The 18,221-nt window shown below is 42.9% G+C and overlaps 4 protein-coding genes across 6 annotated transcripts in view; 2 read left to right on the top strand and 2 right to left on the bottom strand.

Moving 5' to 3' along the window:
• The window catches only part of septin2 (septin 2), a 13,252-nt gene extending 11,407 nt beyond the window's left edge, over window positions 1–1,845 (top strand). The window contains exon 13 of one of the 3 annotated variants that reach the window (XM_027150611.2): window positions 531–1,845. The gene's annotated coding sequence lies outside the window, so the exon portion shown is untranslated. The remainder of the gene's footprint in view (window positions 1–530) is intronic. The other 2 variants (XM_047820391.1, XM_027150613.2) reach the window with 2 other exon arrangements.
• The window catches only part of LOC113645130 (tripartite motif-containing protein 16-like), a 664,889-nt gene that overhangs the window by 240,608 nt on the left and 406,060 nt on the right, over window positions 1–18,221 (bottom strand). The window lies entirely within an intron of this gene.
• Window positions 3,283–10,900, bottom strand: stk25b (serine/threonine kinase 25b). The gene is made up of 12 exons (XM_027150610.2): window positions 10,761–10,900; window positions 10,529–10,662; window positions 8,127–8,357; window positions 7,692–7,748; window positions 7,446–7,554; window positions 6,484–6,641; window positions 6,141–6,326; window positions 5,908–6,053; window positions 4,828–4,936; window positions 4,491–4,562; window positions 3,658–3,794; window positions 3,283–3,547 (listed from the first exon to the last, which is right to left on the bottom strand). Exons 2-12 carry the CDS (start codon window positions 10,553–10,555, stop codon window positions 3,502–3,504), a joined length of 1,278 nt encoding a protein of 425 aa, XP_027006411.1. The 5' UTR covers window positions 10,556–10,662; window positions 10,761–10,900; the 3' UTR covers window positions 3,283–3,501.
• bokb (BCL2 family apoptosis regulator BOK b) lies at window positions 12,660–18,037 on the top strand. The gene is made up of 4 exons (XM_027150489.2): window positions 12,660–13,254; window positions 15,628–15,756; window positions 16,663–16,826; window positions 17,274–18,037. Exons 1-4 carry the CDS (start codon window positions 12,984–12,986, stop codon window positions 17,391–17,393), a joined length of 684 nt encoding a protein of 227 aa, XP_027006290.1. The 5' UTR covers window positions 12,660–12,983; the 3' UTR covers window positions 17,394–18,037.

The following is an 18,221-nucleotide window of genomic DNA, read 5'->3' on the forward strand; positions in this document are numbered from 1 at the left end:
CTGTCTCTGACTCAGTATCTCGCACTGTCTCTGTATCTTACTCAGTCTCTCGCACTGTCTCTGTACCTTGCACAGTCTCTGTACCTTGCACAGTCTCTGTACCTTGCACAGTCTCTGTACCTTGCACAGTCTCAGCATCTTGCACTGTCTCTGACTCAATATCTCACACTGTCTCAGTATCTCGCACTGTCTCCGTCTCAGTATCTCGCACTGTCTCCGTCTCAGTATCTCACACTGTCTCCGTCTCAGTATCTCGCACTGTCTCCGTCTCAGTATCTCACACTGTCTCCGTCTCAGTATCTCACACTGTCTCCGTCTCAGTATCTCACACTGTCTCAGTATCTCACACTGTCTCTGTTTCAGTATCTTGCACAGTCTCTGTCTCATTATTTTGCACAGTTTCAGTATCTCGCTGTCTCGTATCAAAAGAATTTAGTGTATGGTGACACCTTCAGTATGGAGATGGTGAGGTGTTGCTTTGCGAAAGTGAGAATGTGTGATGTTATTGTTCATATATATTTGTTTCTCAGGTGCAGAGTCGTGGAGCGAGAAGATCTGAGACCGAGAGAGAGAGAGAATGAAGTAAAATTGGGAAAAGAGAGACGTGTCTGGTGTCTTGTCTCGTCGTATTTTGCCACTTTCTTAGTTTCTTTTCTACTGTTCCTTGGGATATAAATGTAGTTTAATTCTTTTTTTGTAAGCAGTATTATTATTATTATTATTATTATTATTATTATTATTGTTGTTGTTTGTTCTGACTCACCACAGAGACATGTGCCGATACAAAGTTTCGTAGACTCTCAATAATAACCTAAACGTTTACAAAATTATGGCTAGGTTTTAAATCATTTGTAGTTCCCGATCTAGGTTTCTGTGGGATTTACTAAAAATAATTCCCGCAATGCCTTTTTACACGTTTAAAGTTTCCACAGTAACAATATCGTGATAATTATCGTTCAACCGATTATCGGCACATGATCAAGCAAACTGTTATTGTTGCACCAGTATACTGACGTGTTCATTTCATGCTCGGATTTGTGTGGGATTTATGTGTATTTGCTTAAAAAAAGAAAAAAGGTATTGCTCACTGCTCTAGAGGAACGATGTGCTTTCAGTGTGCAAGCAAAAGCAAATTAGCGAACAAGTTAAACAAGCTAGTAATGAAATGATTTGGAGAAACATTCATTCCGTTATGATGTTTGTTTTTAATATCGTCACGATTGTGTGTTAAACAGATTAATCGACTATTAGCACATCAGTTTGCAAATGTAGCATTTTGGGACAAATCATTTCTTTAGAAATGTCTTCATGACCCGACGTGCCTCAGAACCTTGGAGAACCACAGTGGTGCACAATATTACAACAACCTTCAGAATGTTCGGTGACTGATAAGAGTTCTGTATTTCTTCTGCTTTGACTTGAGTTTAAAATTTAATGAGTAATTGTAGTTGTGTATTTTTTTTCTTCATTTAATAGAAAAAAAATCAGACTGAAATGGTAGAGCTGTTTAACATAGTTTAGCTAGTTACTTGTGCTAGCATGCTAGCTCCTGAGTTTTATAAGTGCTTTATGGTCTATTTTGTGATATAAAGACTGAATATCGGCACGTGCCTGGTGATGTGAAGTTTTAAACCTGTTCACTTTGCTAATGCATGCTGATTGTGTGTGTGTGTGTTGTGCCATGTTTAAATCAACTCGTCGTATGACCTGTCTTATGACCTGACGTATGACTTGTATGACTTCTTGTGTAACTTGCTCTGGTGCTCCAGTTCTCCCTTAAAATGATCAGCTGTTACTATTTTATAGTTTTATTCCAAAATTTTCTAATAAACTTCTTCACCATTATATTGTATTGTAATAAAGCTTTTTATATGAACTATCAAAATATTACTTAGTATGTTTCCTAATGTTATCCCAGTGAGCCGCTAGAGGGCGACACTGACACCTCAATCACACCCGGAAGTGGCTCCAGTTATTTAAACTCCTCTTTACCGCCATTTTAAACAAACTACAGCATTAATTTAATTAGAAATGAAGTAACATCAATATTAATACAAAACACAACAGATAATATCTAACATTAATCATCTCTATACTTTACCCTCGTTACAAGTCCTAGAAATTATGAACAGAAATTATAACCAGGTATTTGGTTGATATTAAACTAACACCAAACTAGATGTTTGTGTTACCTTCAAGCTCCGCCCACTTTACACATTCTCTGTGTCCACCCCCTCTGTCTCCCTCTCTCTGTCTCTCTCCCCCGCCTTTGTGTCCCCCCATCTCTCTATACCTCTCCCTCTCTCTCCCCCTTTCCGTGTCTCTCTCTCCCTCGCCTCTCTCTGTGCCTCTCCCCCCTGCCTCTGTGTCCCCCCCTCTGTGTCTCGCTGTCTCCCCCTCTGTCTATCTCTCTCCCCCCTCTCTGTCTGTGTCTGACTCTCTCTCTCTCCCCACCATCTATCCGTCTCTTCCTCTGTCCCTCCCTCCATGATGTTCCTGAGATCCCACTGATCCTGACTCCTTCTGCTCTCTTGATTTTCCGGATCTTTCCTGACGCCCTGTTTCTGTTTCATCTGAAAATCACCAGCTGCTGCTGAGGGCTTCCAACATGGACAGCATAAAGATCATGTCAACATCACTCAGAAACATGGCTGTGGATCTTCTTCACTGGGTAGCTTCAGGCTCCATCACTTCATAACTTTAATTGGATACAAAAGACTTTACGTTGAAACTATAATGACTTCAGGATTCAGTTCCTGGTTACATTTTTTTTTTTGACTCTACAGTGTAAAGTTACAGAAGAGAAATTTTGACGATGTTGAGGATGAGTTCTGTTTGGAATCTGGTTCCTCTTAAGGTTTCTTCAATAGGTCTAAGCAATCAGGTAGCTGGTATTAAACTAGCTCTGTCATTCTCTGATGATAGACCTGAGGATACCTGATAGTCTGGCCAGCTCTTTAGCTAAATATTGGTTATCTACATGTCTGCTATGAAACCTGCTAGGTGACTGCCATGTAAAGAGCTAGCTGATTGGGTAACAGATGAAAAATTAGCTACACAGTTTAAAAACTGCAATTAAACTCGATCTCAATATAAAATGAGAAGAAATTAAACGCTAGATAGCTAGATATCAATAATTAGCTAGATATCAATTAGCTTGCAGCTAAGAACCGAGAACTTGTCACGTAGAGGCCACACCTCCTTCTCTGTGATTGACAGGTACAGAGCTCATGTAAATAATAAATTTAAAATAGCAGGAGAATAAAAGTCGGAGGCAGGATGTACGTGTGTGTGAGGTTTTATGAAGATTGGGGTGTAACGGGTAAACACAGCTCAGTGGCATGGCTTTGTCTCTTAAATATCTCCGCTCTATAAAGAACCTGTAAAAATATTTCATTACAACTCATTAAAACGTCTGCATGGTGGAGAGAATGGGGGACACCGGGTGCACAGGGATCATGAACGGGCGGTCGGGGGTCAAGGCCGAGGTCAATAGGCACTTCACCGTGATGACGGGGTCGTGTTTCCATTACTGTTCAGTGCAAACCTAAGGAGTTTTAAAAAAATAAATAAATAATCAGCGTATTTGCATCGGGGCGGTAACAGTAACTCGGCTGTAAAAGGGTGCCAATATTTATGGTGTACAGTGGAACTCACCGACAAACTCTCTCCATAACGTGTGTGACCAGCAGGTCTGAGATGCCGGGACACGACTCCTCGGCTAGGTTGAAGGCGTTCTCCAGCTCCTCTATGGCCCCGATTCCTCCTCCACTTGCCCTCCGCTTCTCCTTTAACTACACACACACAGACACACACACAGACACACACACAGACACACACACAGACACACACACAGACACACACACAGACACACACACAGACACACACACACCAGTTTAACACGGTGCACCGAAGTGTTTCATTTATGTAAGGACAGCTTGTGCCACTTAAAGGTGAGGTCTCCGATATTTGAGAAATGCTTCTGAAAACCGCATTAAACGTGTAGCCAATGAGCAGAAAGGGGCGGGTCTTGTTAATATGGGCAGAGAGAGTGTTCAGTGCGCATGTGCGGATATTCACAAGTTGGAGTACTACACGTGTTACTGAACACTCTCTCCGCCCATATCGACAAGACACGCCCCTTTCTGCTCATTGGCTACACGTTTGCTTTGATTTTTGCTTAGCTTGTCGTCCCGACTCAGTTTTCTGAAGCATTTCTCAATTATCGTAGAGACCCCGCCTTTAACTGTGCCTGGATTTGAACGGGGCGTGGCTTACAGATTTATCTTTATGAATATTCATGGTTGCATGTTTGATTTTGCATGTTTTTTAATACAGACTGTGAAACAGTAAAAAGTATAAATAGTCTTTCTGTGATGAGTGTGAGGTTTACACAATGCTAACTGGTAGCTAAAAAGCGCTCATGCCGTGTTTTGTCTGCTGTTTCTTTAAGATCCCGTGTTAGCCTGGTGCAGACGAGCGGCGGTTACCTCTCTGAAGACAGGTGAGACGAGCGCAGACAGACACTGAGACCTCGGCTGCCTCTTCACCGTCTCCGCCACCTGTGTGGAGGATCAGTTACATTACACAATCGTTGCTAACTGCTTTAATTCTCCATAATCACCTTTACATCATCCTTCATATAGAAGCTGCCAGAAACTGTGAAGTGTGAAACAACTGAATCTTTAGTTTTTCTTTTGTAAAATCAGAGGAAGTGGTTATATACTCCCAGTCATAACAGGAAGGACCAGAGACCCAAATCTTAGCTGTCCTGTGCTACAACGTTGGGACGCTGATTTTTAAGACCAGCGTGAGGTCGTGTCTCACCTCCGAGTCTGTGTTAGCGTAGCCTTTCTGCAGCTTATTCATGGAGCTGGGACGCACTGTGGGAAAAGTCCACATTGGACACTGGTCCCTCTCGTCACCGTCTCCGTCCCTGTTCACGCGAGACATACAGTAAAAACTCATCGAACTCTACGACAAGTCCAACGTACAAAACTTACTCACTACATTCACTTCATGTTTACAGAGTTCTACACTGAAGGTCAAGAAAGTGAACTGAAGTAAAAGAAATATGGAATAAAAGAGGCAGATTTTCCCCTCTGTGTAAAGACAGATGGGTGGAGCGTATGGAGAGATGATCCGTCAGTCATTCATTCATTCATTCATTCACTCATTTTCCACCGCTTATCTGAACTTCTCGGGTCAAGGGGAGCCTGTGCCTATCTCAGGCGTCATCGGGCATCGAGGCAGGATACACCCTGGACGGAGTGCCAACCCATCACAGGGCACACACACACTCTCATTCACTCACACACACACACTACGGACAATTTTCCAGACCTGCCAATCAACCTACCATGCATGTCTTTGGACCGGGGGAGGAAACCGGAGTACCCGGAGGAAACCCCCGAGGCACGGGGAGAACATGCAAACTCCACACACACAAGGCGGAGGTGGGAATCGAACCCCCAACCCTGGAGGTGTGAGGCGAACGTGCTAACCACTAAGCCACCCTGCACCCCACCATCTGTCAGTCAGTGGATCAATAAATGTGTGCATTCGAGGATGGATGAATGAATATCGTCTCAGGTTGTTTTGTTTACTTGACACCGTCACCTCTGCCTGCTCGTTAGGGAGAAATGTACATTTTAAAATGACTGGACAAATGGAGATGGATGAACTGACTGATGGACGGATGGAGGGACAGATTGCGAATGGTTCAGCGGGTGGATGGATGGATAGTTACACGAATAATTGGGTGAACGGATGAAAAGATGGATCGATGCTCTAATAAGTAACGGATGAGTGGTTCAGCGGGTAAACAAATGTGAAACTGGACAGATTAATGGATAGATCTGGACAGACGGACAGAAGGAGGGCTGAACGGACGAAGAGTCGGCGTACATGTCGGAGTCGTCAGAGCTGGACTCTTCTCCGTGGCCCTCAGACTTCCAGCGGCGGTAGCGGTCGATCAGCTCGGTCAGGTAGGACGTCTTCTTGGTGTAGCGTGTGATGAACTTGTGTTTCAGCAGCTCTTTAGCTGTGGGTCTCTGTGTGACAGGAGAACATCTCACTGTGGTTTTGTGTAGCGATAAAAACACCAGAGGGAAAAAAACTGCTCCTGAGGGAATACTTACGAATCGCGGGTCTTTATTGAGACACGCCTCCACAAACTCTTTGAAGGGTTTGCTGTAGGAGCCCTCCAGCGTAGGGGGCGTGCTTTTAGGGATCAGGAAGAGCACACGCATGGGGTGCAGGTCCGAGTTCGGCGGCTCTCCTTTAGCCAGCTCGATGGCGGTGATGCCCAGTGACCAGATATCGGCCTGCACAAACAGAGACGAGGTTAAACTGCAGCTCATCTTTCAGAACGAGTACGAACACTGACCAAAAAAAAAATAACCACGGCGACACAATTACACCTGGTGCAGAAGGTGCGTGCTTGTGGGCGGAGCCGGTGGCCTGAATCGACCTTTGACCCACCTTGAAATCGTAGGCGGATTGTTTGATGACCTCCGGGGCCATCCAGAACGGAGTCCCTACAAACGTGTTCCTCTTAATCTGTGTGTCTGTGAGCTGACCGGCCACGCCGAAGTCCGCCAGCTTCACATCCCCCTGCTCTGACAGCAGCACGTTGGCAGCTGTGACACACACACACACACCACACCACACACACACAGAGACAGACACACACACACACACAGAGACAGACACACACACACACAGAGACAGACACACACACACAGAGACAGACACACACACACAGAGACAGACACACACACACACACACAGAGACAGACACACACACACACACACAGAGACAGACACACACACACACACACACACACAGAGACAGACACACACACACACACACACACACAGAGACAGACACACACACACACACACACAGAGACAGACACACACACACACACACACACACAGAGACAGACACACACACACACACACACACACACAGAGACAGACACACACACAGAGACAGACACACACACAGACAGACACACACACACACAGACAGACACACACACACACACACAGACACACACACACACAGACACACATACACACAGACACACACACACACACACACAGACACACACACACACAGACACAGAGACACACAGACACAGAGACACACAGACACACAGACACACGATATCCTATGAAACACACCCTCTGTTTCATAAATTTCATCCTTTTCCTTAGTCTCTGTGACAATGTTTGTTTGGTTTAACACATTTCACAAGCCAATAAAATTACAGAATCCCCACTCGAATATTTAGATCACATTAGAACACGTTACAGTTGGTCACATTAGAACACGTTACAGTTGGTCACATTGAAATTGATGTTTTATGTTACATCCCAGTGCTTGCTGATAAACAAATAAACAAATCCATGTGTTCTTGTGTGTTTGTGAGCGTCACCTTTAATATCACGGTGAATCTTCCTTTCTGAGTGTAAATACTCCAGACCTTTTAGAATTTCCCTAAGAATAGTGGCAATGTACGTCTCTTCTAGCGGCCCAGGGCGGAGCTGCATAACACACACACACACACACACACACACACACACACACACACACACAAACACACACAAACACACACACTTATTTTTTTCACCCACTTTTATTTTTTCTTCACTTTCTCCAAATTCATTTGCTTTTTACTTACAAGATCTAAAGCAGATCCTCCTCCCAAATATTCCATAATGATCCACAGTTTAGTTCCCTGTAAAACACAAGCAATAGTTTCAGTTTCACTACAACGACGTGTCGTTCGCACCGAATCGATTCTCTGAGCCGAACCGTTTATACGAGTGTCGAGTCGAGCGTCATTTGTAGCTTCATCGAGATTAATGGCGAGGAATCGTTTTTAAAGAAACAGAAACGGCAGCAGAAAACGATTCATTCTTACAGCTGAAATACATCTTTATAAAAAGAAAACTCAGAGAAATGGAACAATCACCGGTCAAAATATCAGCACAAAAAAACAAAATGAATACAAAGGTCTTGTTCCATGTGATGATCTTCTGAGACACAGTCGATTTCAGCTTCAGCTCACTAATGCAGCACGGCTCAGTGTGTGTGTGTGTGTGTGTGTGTGTACCTTGAGATAGGAGCCGTAGTACTTGGTGACGAAAGGGCTGTCACACTGGCTGAGGACGGTGATCTCCTGCTGGATGTCCTCGATCTCGTCCTCGGCCTCCTCCAGGTCGATGATCTTGATGGCCACCACCTCTTTAGTGTGGTTATTGATGCCTTTGTAGACCTCACCGAATGAACCCTTCCCAATTCGCTCCTGCTTTGTGAAGTACTCTTCTGGGTCCAGACGCGCATTCTGCGCACACACACACACACACACACACACACACACACACACATGAATAAGAGGCAGTTAACCCTAAATAGTGCATAAACAGCCATACACTAAGGCAACCTACACTAGACCCTAGATACACTATGTAGTGCACTATATACTACAGGCAGACATTCTGTACGTATAAAACCATGTTAATGAGTTCAAGTCCCCTATGTGGTGCACGATTTAGCTAAAATTCTGCACCTTAATCCCTATATTACTGCACTATGTAGGGTGAAATATCCTAAATATCTAACAGGAGCTATTAGGGATACTGTTACTGACATGGCTTATATAGGGCACTTGGAATTATTCAGCATTGTACTCATTACATCCAGTGGGAGAAAATGGCCCTTGGGACCCTACATAAGCACGACAATCTATACAAATTATAAGATAAATAATCCCTTAGGAAATTCTCACTGTGTAGTGCACTAGATGTTCAATTTAGGTTTTAGTTCCCTTCTGTTTACATCCTTCCATATAGTGCACTGATATAATGTCCAAAAGGAAGCCACGTGACACTATTTATACTAGCGCACTACACGGACTGACGATTCTGTTTTGTGCACTTTGTGGAAGATCAGGAAGACATTAAACAGTACTGTCCTTAAACACAGTACATAGTGATGACTAACTGATGACTTGAGCACTATATGGAGTAACATGCCAGCTTCTACACCCTACGTAGAGCACTATATGTCCAATAAGCAAGACATCCGTGACACAAATACACACTAAACTAAAACAAAAACAATGACTTCTGTGCTCTATGTAGTGCACTACGTGTCACATGACACACTCCCTGTAATAGTGCACTATTATCACTTCTGGACACCAAAAGGTAAGATGCACCCTATATAACCACCCTCTGTAGTGCGCGACAAGACACAGTGGTGGTGCGCGACAAGACACAGTGGTGGTGCGCGACAAGACACAGTGGTGGTGCGCGACAAGTCACAGTGGTGGTGCGCGACAAGTCACAGTGGTGGTGCGCGACAAGACACAGTGGTGGTGCGCGACAAGACACAGTGGTGGTGCGCGACAAGACACAGTGGTGGTGCGCGACAAGTCACAGTGGTGGTGCGCGACAAGACACAGTGGTGGTGCTCGACAAGACACAGTGGTGGTGCGCGACAAGACACAGTGGTGGTGCGCGACAAGACACAGTGGTGGTGCGCGACAAGACACAGTGGTGGTGCGCGACAAGACACAGTGGTGGTGCGCGACAAGACACAGTGGTGGTGCGCGACAAGACACAGTGGTGGTGCGCGACAAGTCACAGTGGTGGTGCGCGACAAGACACAGTGGTGGTGCTCGACAAGACACAGTGGTGGTGCGCGACAAGACACAGTGGTGGTGCGCGACAAGACACAGTGGTGGTGCGCGACAAGACACAGTGGTGGTGCGCGACAAGACACAGTGGTGGTGCGCGACAAGTCACAGTGGTGGTGCGCGACAAGTCACAGTGGTGGTGCGCGACAAGACACAGTGGTGGTGCGCGACAAGACACAGTGGTGGTGCGCGACAAGACACAGTGGTGGTGCGCGACAAGACACAGTGGTGGTGCGCGACAAGACACAGTGGTGGTGCGCGACAAGACACAGTGGTGGTGCGCGACAAGTCATAATAGTGCTCTACAAGACTGTTATCTACAAGACATAACAGTGCTCCACAAGACATAATAGTTCACTACAAGACATAATAGTTCACTACAAGACATAATAGTTCACTACAAGACATAACAGTGCTCCACAAGACATAATAGTGCTCCACAAGACATAATAGTTCACTACAAGACATAATAGTGCTCCACATCACATAATAGTTCACTACAAGACATAACAGTGCTCTACAAGACCATTAAGAAGCCACATGACACACTCTTTATATTAGTGCACTAAATAGGATGTAAAATGACAATAGTGTCAGTTCTGTAATGTATTTAGTGCACTTTGTAGGAGATCAGGAAGACATCTGAGCCCTGAGAAAAGCAGCTGATAGTGATGTAGTTAGTGCACTAGTGTTCATTAGGAGGACACACGAGACACTAAACCTTGTTGTGTTTATAAATGTACAACATGTGGATGAATAAATGATGTGTGGTGCAGTGATAGAGCCCGAGGGTGAGTGTGATGGAGCACATTTACCCTGTTGATGGCCCGGAGATGCGCCATGGTGAGGTCTGTAATCCCTGATAGACACTAATGTAAGAGCTCCAGCAGCTCCAGCAGCAGCAGCAGCAGCGCCGTGATCTCGGCCTCCGCGCTCCTTCTGCACAAACCTACAGGCACAAAAGCGTTCAACAGCCCTTTAACTCCATGAATAAAAGCGCTCCAGCTCAGTGGCAGCGTTTTAAAATGTATTATAAGCCGTAATAACCATTCAGGGCGAGTCCTCGCTCAGGCTTGTTGCTCTGCGGCTTGCGGGAGGACAAAAAAATAACAGTGCGGAAAGACGCGCATGCGCAGCAAGACTCGGGCGCATGCGCAGTCGAGTAAAGTTTATGGGAGTTGGAGTTCCTGGAAGAAAAAAAAACACATAATAATAATAATAATAATAATAATAATAATAATAATAATAATAATAATAATAATAATAATAATAATAATAATATTTTAGTGATGTTACTACTAAGAAAAAGACCTCATGGTGTCAAACTAAATTCCATACAATAAGGTAAATCACACAGTAGTATTTATTTTACATGTATTTTATTTTAAATGTAATATTTGACATTATTTTCCCTTATCATTAATCAGAATCAGTCTAAAGTGATAAACCTTCACACTAAACACACCCAGTCTGAAGTGTGGACAACTGTTTACTATTAAACAAACTGCTTTGTGTCGGTCACCTACACTGTCAGTGGGTTTCTTTAAACAAGTCCATTGTAATGAAGATTAAACGTGTCCTCTTGACAGGACGGGTTAAAAATAAAACTAGACAGAGATAATTTTAGATTTAATCCGGTAGGAGCGGAGCATGAATGAACGGCTCACCTCCTGCTGATGAACTGATTCATACAAACCCAAAATAAGCTTTAAATATAAGTTATTATGGGTCCATGTGAAGATAAGCTCCGTTCAAAATGAAAAGTACATCAGAAAATATGATTTAACTCAGCAGCTAGCTCATTAACCCTTCCTGTTTCAGCAGGAAGAGCTGTGCAAATTGAGAGCCACTGAGGATCTGCTACAGGAACAGGACCGAGAGTCAGTGAGGATCTGCTACAGGAACAGGACTGAGAGTCAGTGAGGATCTACTACAGGAACAGGACTGAGAGTCAGTGAGGATCTGCTACAGGAACAGGACTAAGAGTCAGTGAGGATCTGCTACAGGAACAGGACTAAGAGTCAGTGAGGATCTGCTACAGGAACAGGACTAAGAGTCAGTGAGGATCTGCTACAGGAACAGGACTGAGAGTCAGTGTGGATCTACTACAGGAACAGGACTAAGAGTCAGTGAGGATCTGCTACAGGAACAGGACTAAGAGTCAGTGAGGATCTGCTACAGGAACAGGACTGAGTTTCAGTGAGGATCTGCTACAGGAACAGGGCCGAGCGTCAGTGTGGATCTACTACAGGAACAGGACCGAGTATCAGTGAGGATCTACTACAGGAACAGGACCGAGCATCAGTGTGGATCTACTACAGGAACAGGACTGAGAGTCAGTGAGGATCTGCTACAGGAACAGGACTGAGAGTCAGTGAGGATCTGCTACAGGAACAGGACTGAGAGTCAGTGAGGATCTGCTACAGGAACAGGACCGAGAGTCAGTGAGGATCTGCTACAGGAACAGGACTGAGAGTCAGTGAGGATCTTCTACAGGAACAGGACCGAGAGTCAGTGAGGATCTGCTACAGGAACAGGACTGAGAGTCAGTGAGGATCTGCTACAGGAACAGGACTAAGAGTCAGTGAGGATCTGCTACAGGAACAGGACTGAGAGTCAGTGAGGATCTGCTACAGGAACAGGACTGAGAGTCAGTGAGGATCTGCTACAGGAACAGGACTGAGAGTCAGTGAGGATCTGCTACAGGAACAGGGCCGAGCGTCAGTGTGGATCTGCTACAGGAACAGGACTGAGAGTCAGTGAGGATCTGCTATGAAAACCGGACCGAGAGTCAGTGAGGATCTGCTACAGGAACAGGACTGAGTTTCAGTGAGGATCTGCTATGAAAACCGGACCGAGAGTCAGTGAGGATCTGCTACAGGAACAGGATCTACTACTGAACTTATTCACAACACCAGGTTTTGGTAATCAGTCCTTTGCTCACAAACTGATCTCCTTTGATCTCAAACTGATCCACCGAGATGCCTGAAAAAAATGACAAATTATGCCTGAACGAAAACCTTTATTGAAATAATGAAATCGTTTTTTACGGATTTCTGTGGATTTAACTAGTATTTAGGAAATGAACGTTCGCGTGAAACGTTTTTTTTCTCCCGTTCCCGACCGGCGTTTTGCAGCAACACTTGGACCAGACGCTCATTAGTATATAAAGGTAACCGGTGTCTGCGGAGCTTCAGCAGCTTTCAGCAACATGTTTTACTGTGAGTTTGTCTCACAGTCACTTAAAATAAACACTGTGTTCGGTACCGAATGCTGAGCTTAACAACACAACAAACAAAATGGACTCTGAGAGCTGAAAGACAAGTCGGAGACATTAAAGCCAGTTTTTTCTCAAGAGTGATGGAGGTGTTTGAACAAATCCCCACGGAAAGAGAGCTGGTGTTCCAGGCTAGATTACTGTGTCGGGAGTTTATGTACTCCAGGATCACTCGGGAAGGACTGAGCTGGTCTGCTGTGGACGCCGTTCCTCCTGCAGTTCCTGCAGCTCTCACACACGCAGCTTTGGTGCTCCTCAAGCTGGGTAAGAAACCTGAACATCTGCGTCCTCCTCACCAGCGTCTTTCATTCACAAAGCTCCACATTTGTAGTGTTTAATGTAGTAACATTCATTCATGCATTCATGTGGTTAAAATGGGTTTAATTTAATATGAAGTGCCAAATGTTTAAAAATGTATTAATAAATTATTAATCAAATGCTAATGCCAGTTATTAGTGCTTCTTTCTTTCTTTCTTTCTTTCTTTCTTTCTTTCTTTCTTTCTTTCTTATAAATTCATAAGCAACGTAAGTAAGTAGATAGATAGATAGATAGATAGATAGATAGATAGATAGATAGATAGATAAAGACCTCTGGGGGCACGGTGGCTTAGTGGATAGTATGTTCGCCTCACGCCTCCAGGGTTGGGTGTTCGATTCCCGCCTCCGCCTTGTGTGTGTGGAGTTTGCATGTTCTCCCCGTGCCTCGGGAGTTTCCTCCGGGTACTCCGGTTTCCTCCCCCGGTCCAAAGACATGCATGGTAGGTTGATTGGCATCCCTGGAAAATTGTCCGTAGTGTGGGTGTCAGTGTGTGTGTGTGCCTTGCGATGGGTTGGCACTCTGTCCAGGGTGTATCCTGCCTCGATGCCCGATGACGCCTAAGATAGGCACTGGCTCCCCGTGACCAGTGTTGTGTAAAGTACTAGAAAGCAATACTTGAGTAAAAGTAAGAAAGTTGCCTTTTAGAATATTACTCAAGTAAAAGTCTTAAAATATCTGAGATATACTGTACTTAAGCATCAAGTCATTTTCTGATATTGAACGTACTTAATTATTTGAAGTAAAAGTAAAAAGTAAAATTTCAGTGATTTTCGGTAGGCATAAGACCAGGGGCGGTTCTAGGGTTTCATCTTTAGGTGTTTTATCCCTCAATGAGAATTTAAAACAAGAAGAGTTTTATATTAAATATTATATGACTACACAGTAAGCCAAAAGTTATGGTATTATTAAATGGCAAAAGTGGACACCAAAAAGTTATGCATGATGTAATGATGCCAGTCTTGAATCAGATCAGTTCATGTGTGTGTGCATTCTCTATAAACAGTGTGTCCAATGAATGCAGTCATTAATATAAAAATATTCACAAGACAAAGACCAAATAAATAAATGTTATTTTTATTTAGGATTGAATTGATTGTTTGCATTAATATTTTGTTTGTGCTGCAAATCCGGTAATAAGAATAGTGACATTTCACTGCTTTTGGTTGCCGTCTTTGCGGCTTTCCGCCGATTAACTTTATAGATAAATGCCTAAAGCTCTGACTGCGCGTGCACGCTGCGCGTCCCTGTGCTTCTCCGTAGAGTGTGCGTGCGTACGTGCGTAATACAATCTAGGAGCAGTGATACACCAAACCTCCCTTATTACAGTCACACGCATTTCTTCTGATTTTATTTTGGGGTAACGAGTAACGAAGATGCTTAGTGGAAATATAACGGAGTAAAAGTATACATTTTATCTAGGAAATGTAGTGGAGTAAAAGGGAAAGTTGACATGAATTTAAATAGAAAAAGTAAAGTACAGATACGTGACATTTCTACTTAAGTACAATAACGAAGTATTTGTACTCCGTTACATTACAACACTGGTGGTGACCCGAGAAGTTCTGATAAGCGGTAGAAAATGAATGAATGACTGAATTGAATAATTATGACCTGTATGCTATGGTCATGATGTTCCTTTATTAGCTGGAGTGTCTCTCTGCTGTAAAATAAAGATTTAAGCTACATAATTGGATCTATTTATTTCCCTTTACAATAAATCATTAGATGTAAGAGTAAAAAAGTGAATACTGGATAAGTTTAAAAAAAGAAAAAGGAAAAAAAGGAAGGATTAATATCTCCTCTCTAGTATCTAGTCGTCCAGCCGTGCAGCCTTTCTCTCCTGGAGACATATAAAGGTTACTGAAGAACAAAGATCTTCTCAATCAGCACATTTCATTGACTGCATACACACTAACGGCATACAGGACTGAACCACTGGATCACATCTGTACATCCAGAACAGCACCACAACACAAGCACACGTCTATAAGCTGTCCCTGTGAGCCATGTTTCCACGCACATACTGTATAAAATGAGGGATAATTTTATTTGTACAAATAACACACAATTTCCCCGTAGTAGTGTAAATGTGTAAATTGTTAAGAGATGTTTTCCTGACTGTTCAACAGCCCTGTGTTTTATCTTCCACTGCTTGTCTCTCTGGTGACACAAATCAATCGTCTGCCTCATTGAAATGCAGTAAACATGTTAAAATACAGTTTTCAATTTCTGATTACATCTCAGCAGGCAGCCATGTTGTCATAATTTTGTAGAACAGGATTAACAGTGCGTTGAATCGTCTGTGCTTCATTTACAAGGTGATGAACTGGAGAACATTCAGCCACATGTCTATCGGAACATCGCCAAACAGCTGAACATCTCCGTGGCCTTGGAGGTGGTGGTGACGGATGCTTTTCTGTCTGTAGCCTCTGAAATCCTCTCTCTCGGTAAGCCATCCATTAATCAATCTGTCTCTGTCTGTCTGTCTGTCTGTCTGTCTGCCATTTTTCAATTATTTTCCAATTTTTTCAATATGTAACTGAACCCTGAAGACTTGGTGTATAATTACAGACTTGATCTATTTGTAATAAAGCACTAGCACTTGTGGAAAACTGAATGGATGTGATGTCCCTGGAGATGGTTGCAGAAAACCCCTTTAATTCTTTCTTGACTAATTTATTAAATTATTTTAGCCACTGTGAAGAATTGCTTTGAAATGGACCTTCCTTATTCAGACGGAATATTCTGGAAAGTCCTCTCAGATAAAACCATATAAGGCCGTGTGGCGTGTCTGCTGCTGGCACCGGTGGTTCGGAGTGTCTTTTTTTGGCTCGACGGACAGGACGTGATTCTCTAAAAGGTCTCTTTTCCCTAAACGACGTACTGCTCTGTGACCTTGGCAGCTTTCTTCACTGCCCTCTTCTCACAACCTTGCAACTTCTTTTTTTATTCCCTCATCTTCTATTCTAGGACCCAGTAGCTGGTACTGAGGATGTGCTGAGATCATTTTACACATTTTATCACAGTAGGATATCTTGCTTCTTAATCTAAAACCCTGAATAACTTAACTCGTCCTCTCCAGCTCATCTTTTTATATTTTCCTATCGAAGGGAAATCCCTGATGCTGTTTGTGCTGGCAGATGAGGATCAAATCTATATTATGTAGGCGTCATATGGCACACGATGGGCAGAAAATGGAAGACGACAGTATTCATGATTTAATAAATCTTTTTAATACATTGAATATTAGTGAGAAGACACACAATGTATACACTTTTCTTAGTTACAGCCAGATTGCCCAGTTCTGAAGACTGTATTTTTGAATAATTCATCGTTGTATTTCTTCCTGTCAGGAATCACATGGGGGAAAGTGGTGGCCATCTTTGCAGTGGCTGGCGGTCTGGCGGTGGACTGTGTGCGACGTCAGCATCCAGCTGTAGTGCACACTATAGAGGAGAGTCTAGGGGAGTTTGTGAGGAAGAGGCTAGTGCCCTGGCTCAGGAGGAGAGGAGGATGGGTAACTTCTCATCTCATCATTTATGTTGTATGCAGTTCAAAAAATGTATAAGAAGGAAAGTTACAACATTTTAACTGTTGTATGAGATTGCTATTATCACCAGTAACCAATCACTGGTCGCTATTATCACCAGTAACCAATCACTGGTCGCTATTATCACAATCGTTCATAATCATTATTCTCATTGAACAATCACTGAATCTAAATAGAATCCATTTACTTTTTTTTTGATAATTTTCCTTTACATAAAGACTTTGATTTGATTGCAGATCAATAAATATGCAAATTAGTCATCAGTGCCGTCCGCCGTCTCCTGCTGACATATGTACTTTCTCAGGAAGAGAGACAGTAAGACTTCTAACAGCTAGGTAACAGTGAGCGTGCCTGATTTAGCTGACCATACACTTCCTGTTTTTTTTTTGTTTGTTTGTTTTTTTTGTTTTTCAGAGCGACATTTTGAAATGCGTGAGGAACGTAGAGAACCGCTCTCAATCACACTGGCTCTCATCAGTTGTAGAGACCTGGAGACACCTTGTGAAGATGATCTACATCTACCTGATGAAGTAACTGTGAGGCGTCAAGGACTTTTTTTTATCTTATTTCAAATGCTCCAGATAACCAGACGCTGGTGCCCTCCAGTGGCTCTACTCTGTACTACACTCAGTTTCAGTTGAACACGTTCAGTACAAATTTAACAAAGTAGATATAAAATTATAATGATTTAGAGTTGAAAGGGGAAAAAAAATATTAAACACGAGATGCACCTTTAATTAAATGTCCATAATAAGGACAGTTGTGTAAATTCACACTAACAGCATTAATAAACAATTAAAGTTGATTTAAAGAAATATATTAATATCGAATATCATTTCTACTTTAAGCCACGCCCCTTTATGAGATGAAGCAGTGGATTGTCTTTAAGGCTGTCTCTGTTTTTCACAGTTTTATATAGTATTTATTTTTTATCTATTTATCTTTTAGTGCAATCCTATTGCTAGTGTGTTGGTCTGGATCCAACAGTGAGGTTTTTATACTGTGTGAAATATCTGATGCTTCTGTTATGAGATTTATCTTTTTAATTATCTAATTTTTATTGCATGAATTAATTTTATTTGATGTTTTCTCACGTTGTTGTGGAGAATCATGCTGCACTTTTGGTTTGTGTTGGAGCACTCGAATATATGCATGCTATAAATAAATATTCAAATTTCTATGGCTTTAATAGATCTTTATCAAACAGCTGCAGAAGAAAAGAGACCTGAGAAAACTGCAACAACAAGGAAACTTTCAAAGGTTCATCACTGAACAGTGATGATCTGTCAATTAGACTATATTTAAGATGTGCAGTGAAAAAAAACAAACAAACAAAAAAACATCTGAAGGTTATTTTAAAAG

The sequence above is a fragment of the Tachysurus fulvidraco genome, chromosome 11 (assembly GCF_022655615.1).
Source record: "Tachysurus fulvidraco isolate hzauxx_2018 chromosome 11, HZAU_PFXX_2.0, whole genome shotgun sequence".
In the NCBI taxonomy this organism is placed as follows: Eukaryota; Metazoa; Chordata; class Actinopteri; order Siluriformes; family Bagridae; genus Tachysurus; species Tachysurus fulvidraco.

Excerpts from the sequence above, each read along its gene's own strand:
- stk25b (XM_027150610.2), bottom strand. The coding sequence starts at position 10,555 with ATGGCGCATCTCCGGGCCATCAACAGG. Across the intron at positions 7,555-7,691 it reads GAGGATCTGCTTTAGATCTT|CTCCGCCCTGGGCCGCTAGA; the intron begins GTAAGTAAAAAG and ends TGTGTTATGCAG. Across the intron at positions 6,327-6,483 it reads AATCCGCCTACGATTTCAAG|GCCGATATCTGGTCACTGGG; the intron begins GTGGGTCAAAGG and ends CTGTTTGTGCAG.
- bokb (XM_027150489.2), top strand. The coding sequence starts at position 12,984 with ATGCTGAGCTTAACAACACAACAAACAAAATGGACTCTGAGAGCTGAA. Across the intron at positions 15,757-16,662 it reads CTCTGAAATCCTCTCTCTCG|GAATCACATGGGGGAAAGTG; the intron begins GTAAGCCATCCA and ends TCTTCCTGTCAG. Across the intron at positions 16,827-17,273 it reads TCAGGAGGAGAGGAGGATGG|AGCGACATTTTGAAATGCGT; the intron begins GTAACTTCTCAT and ends TTTGTTTTTCAG.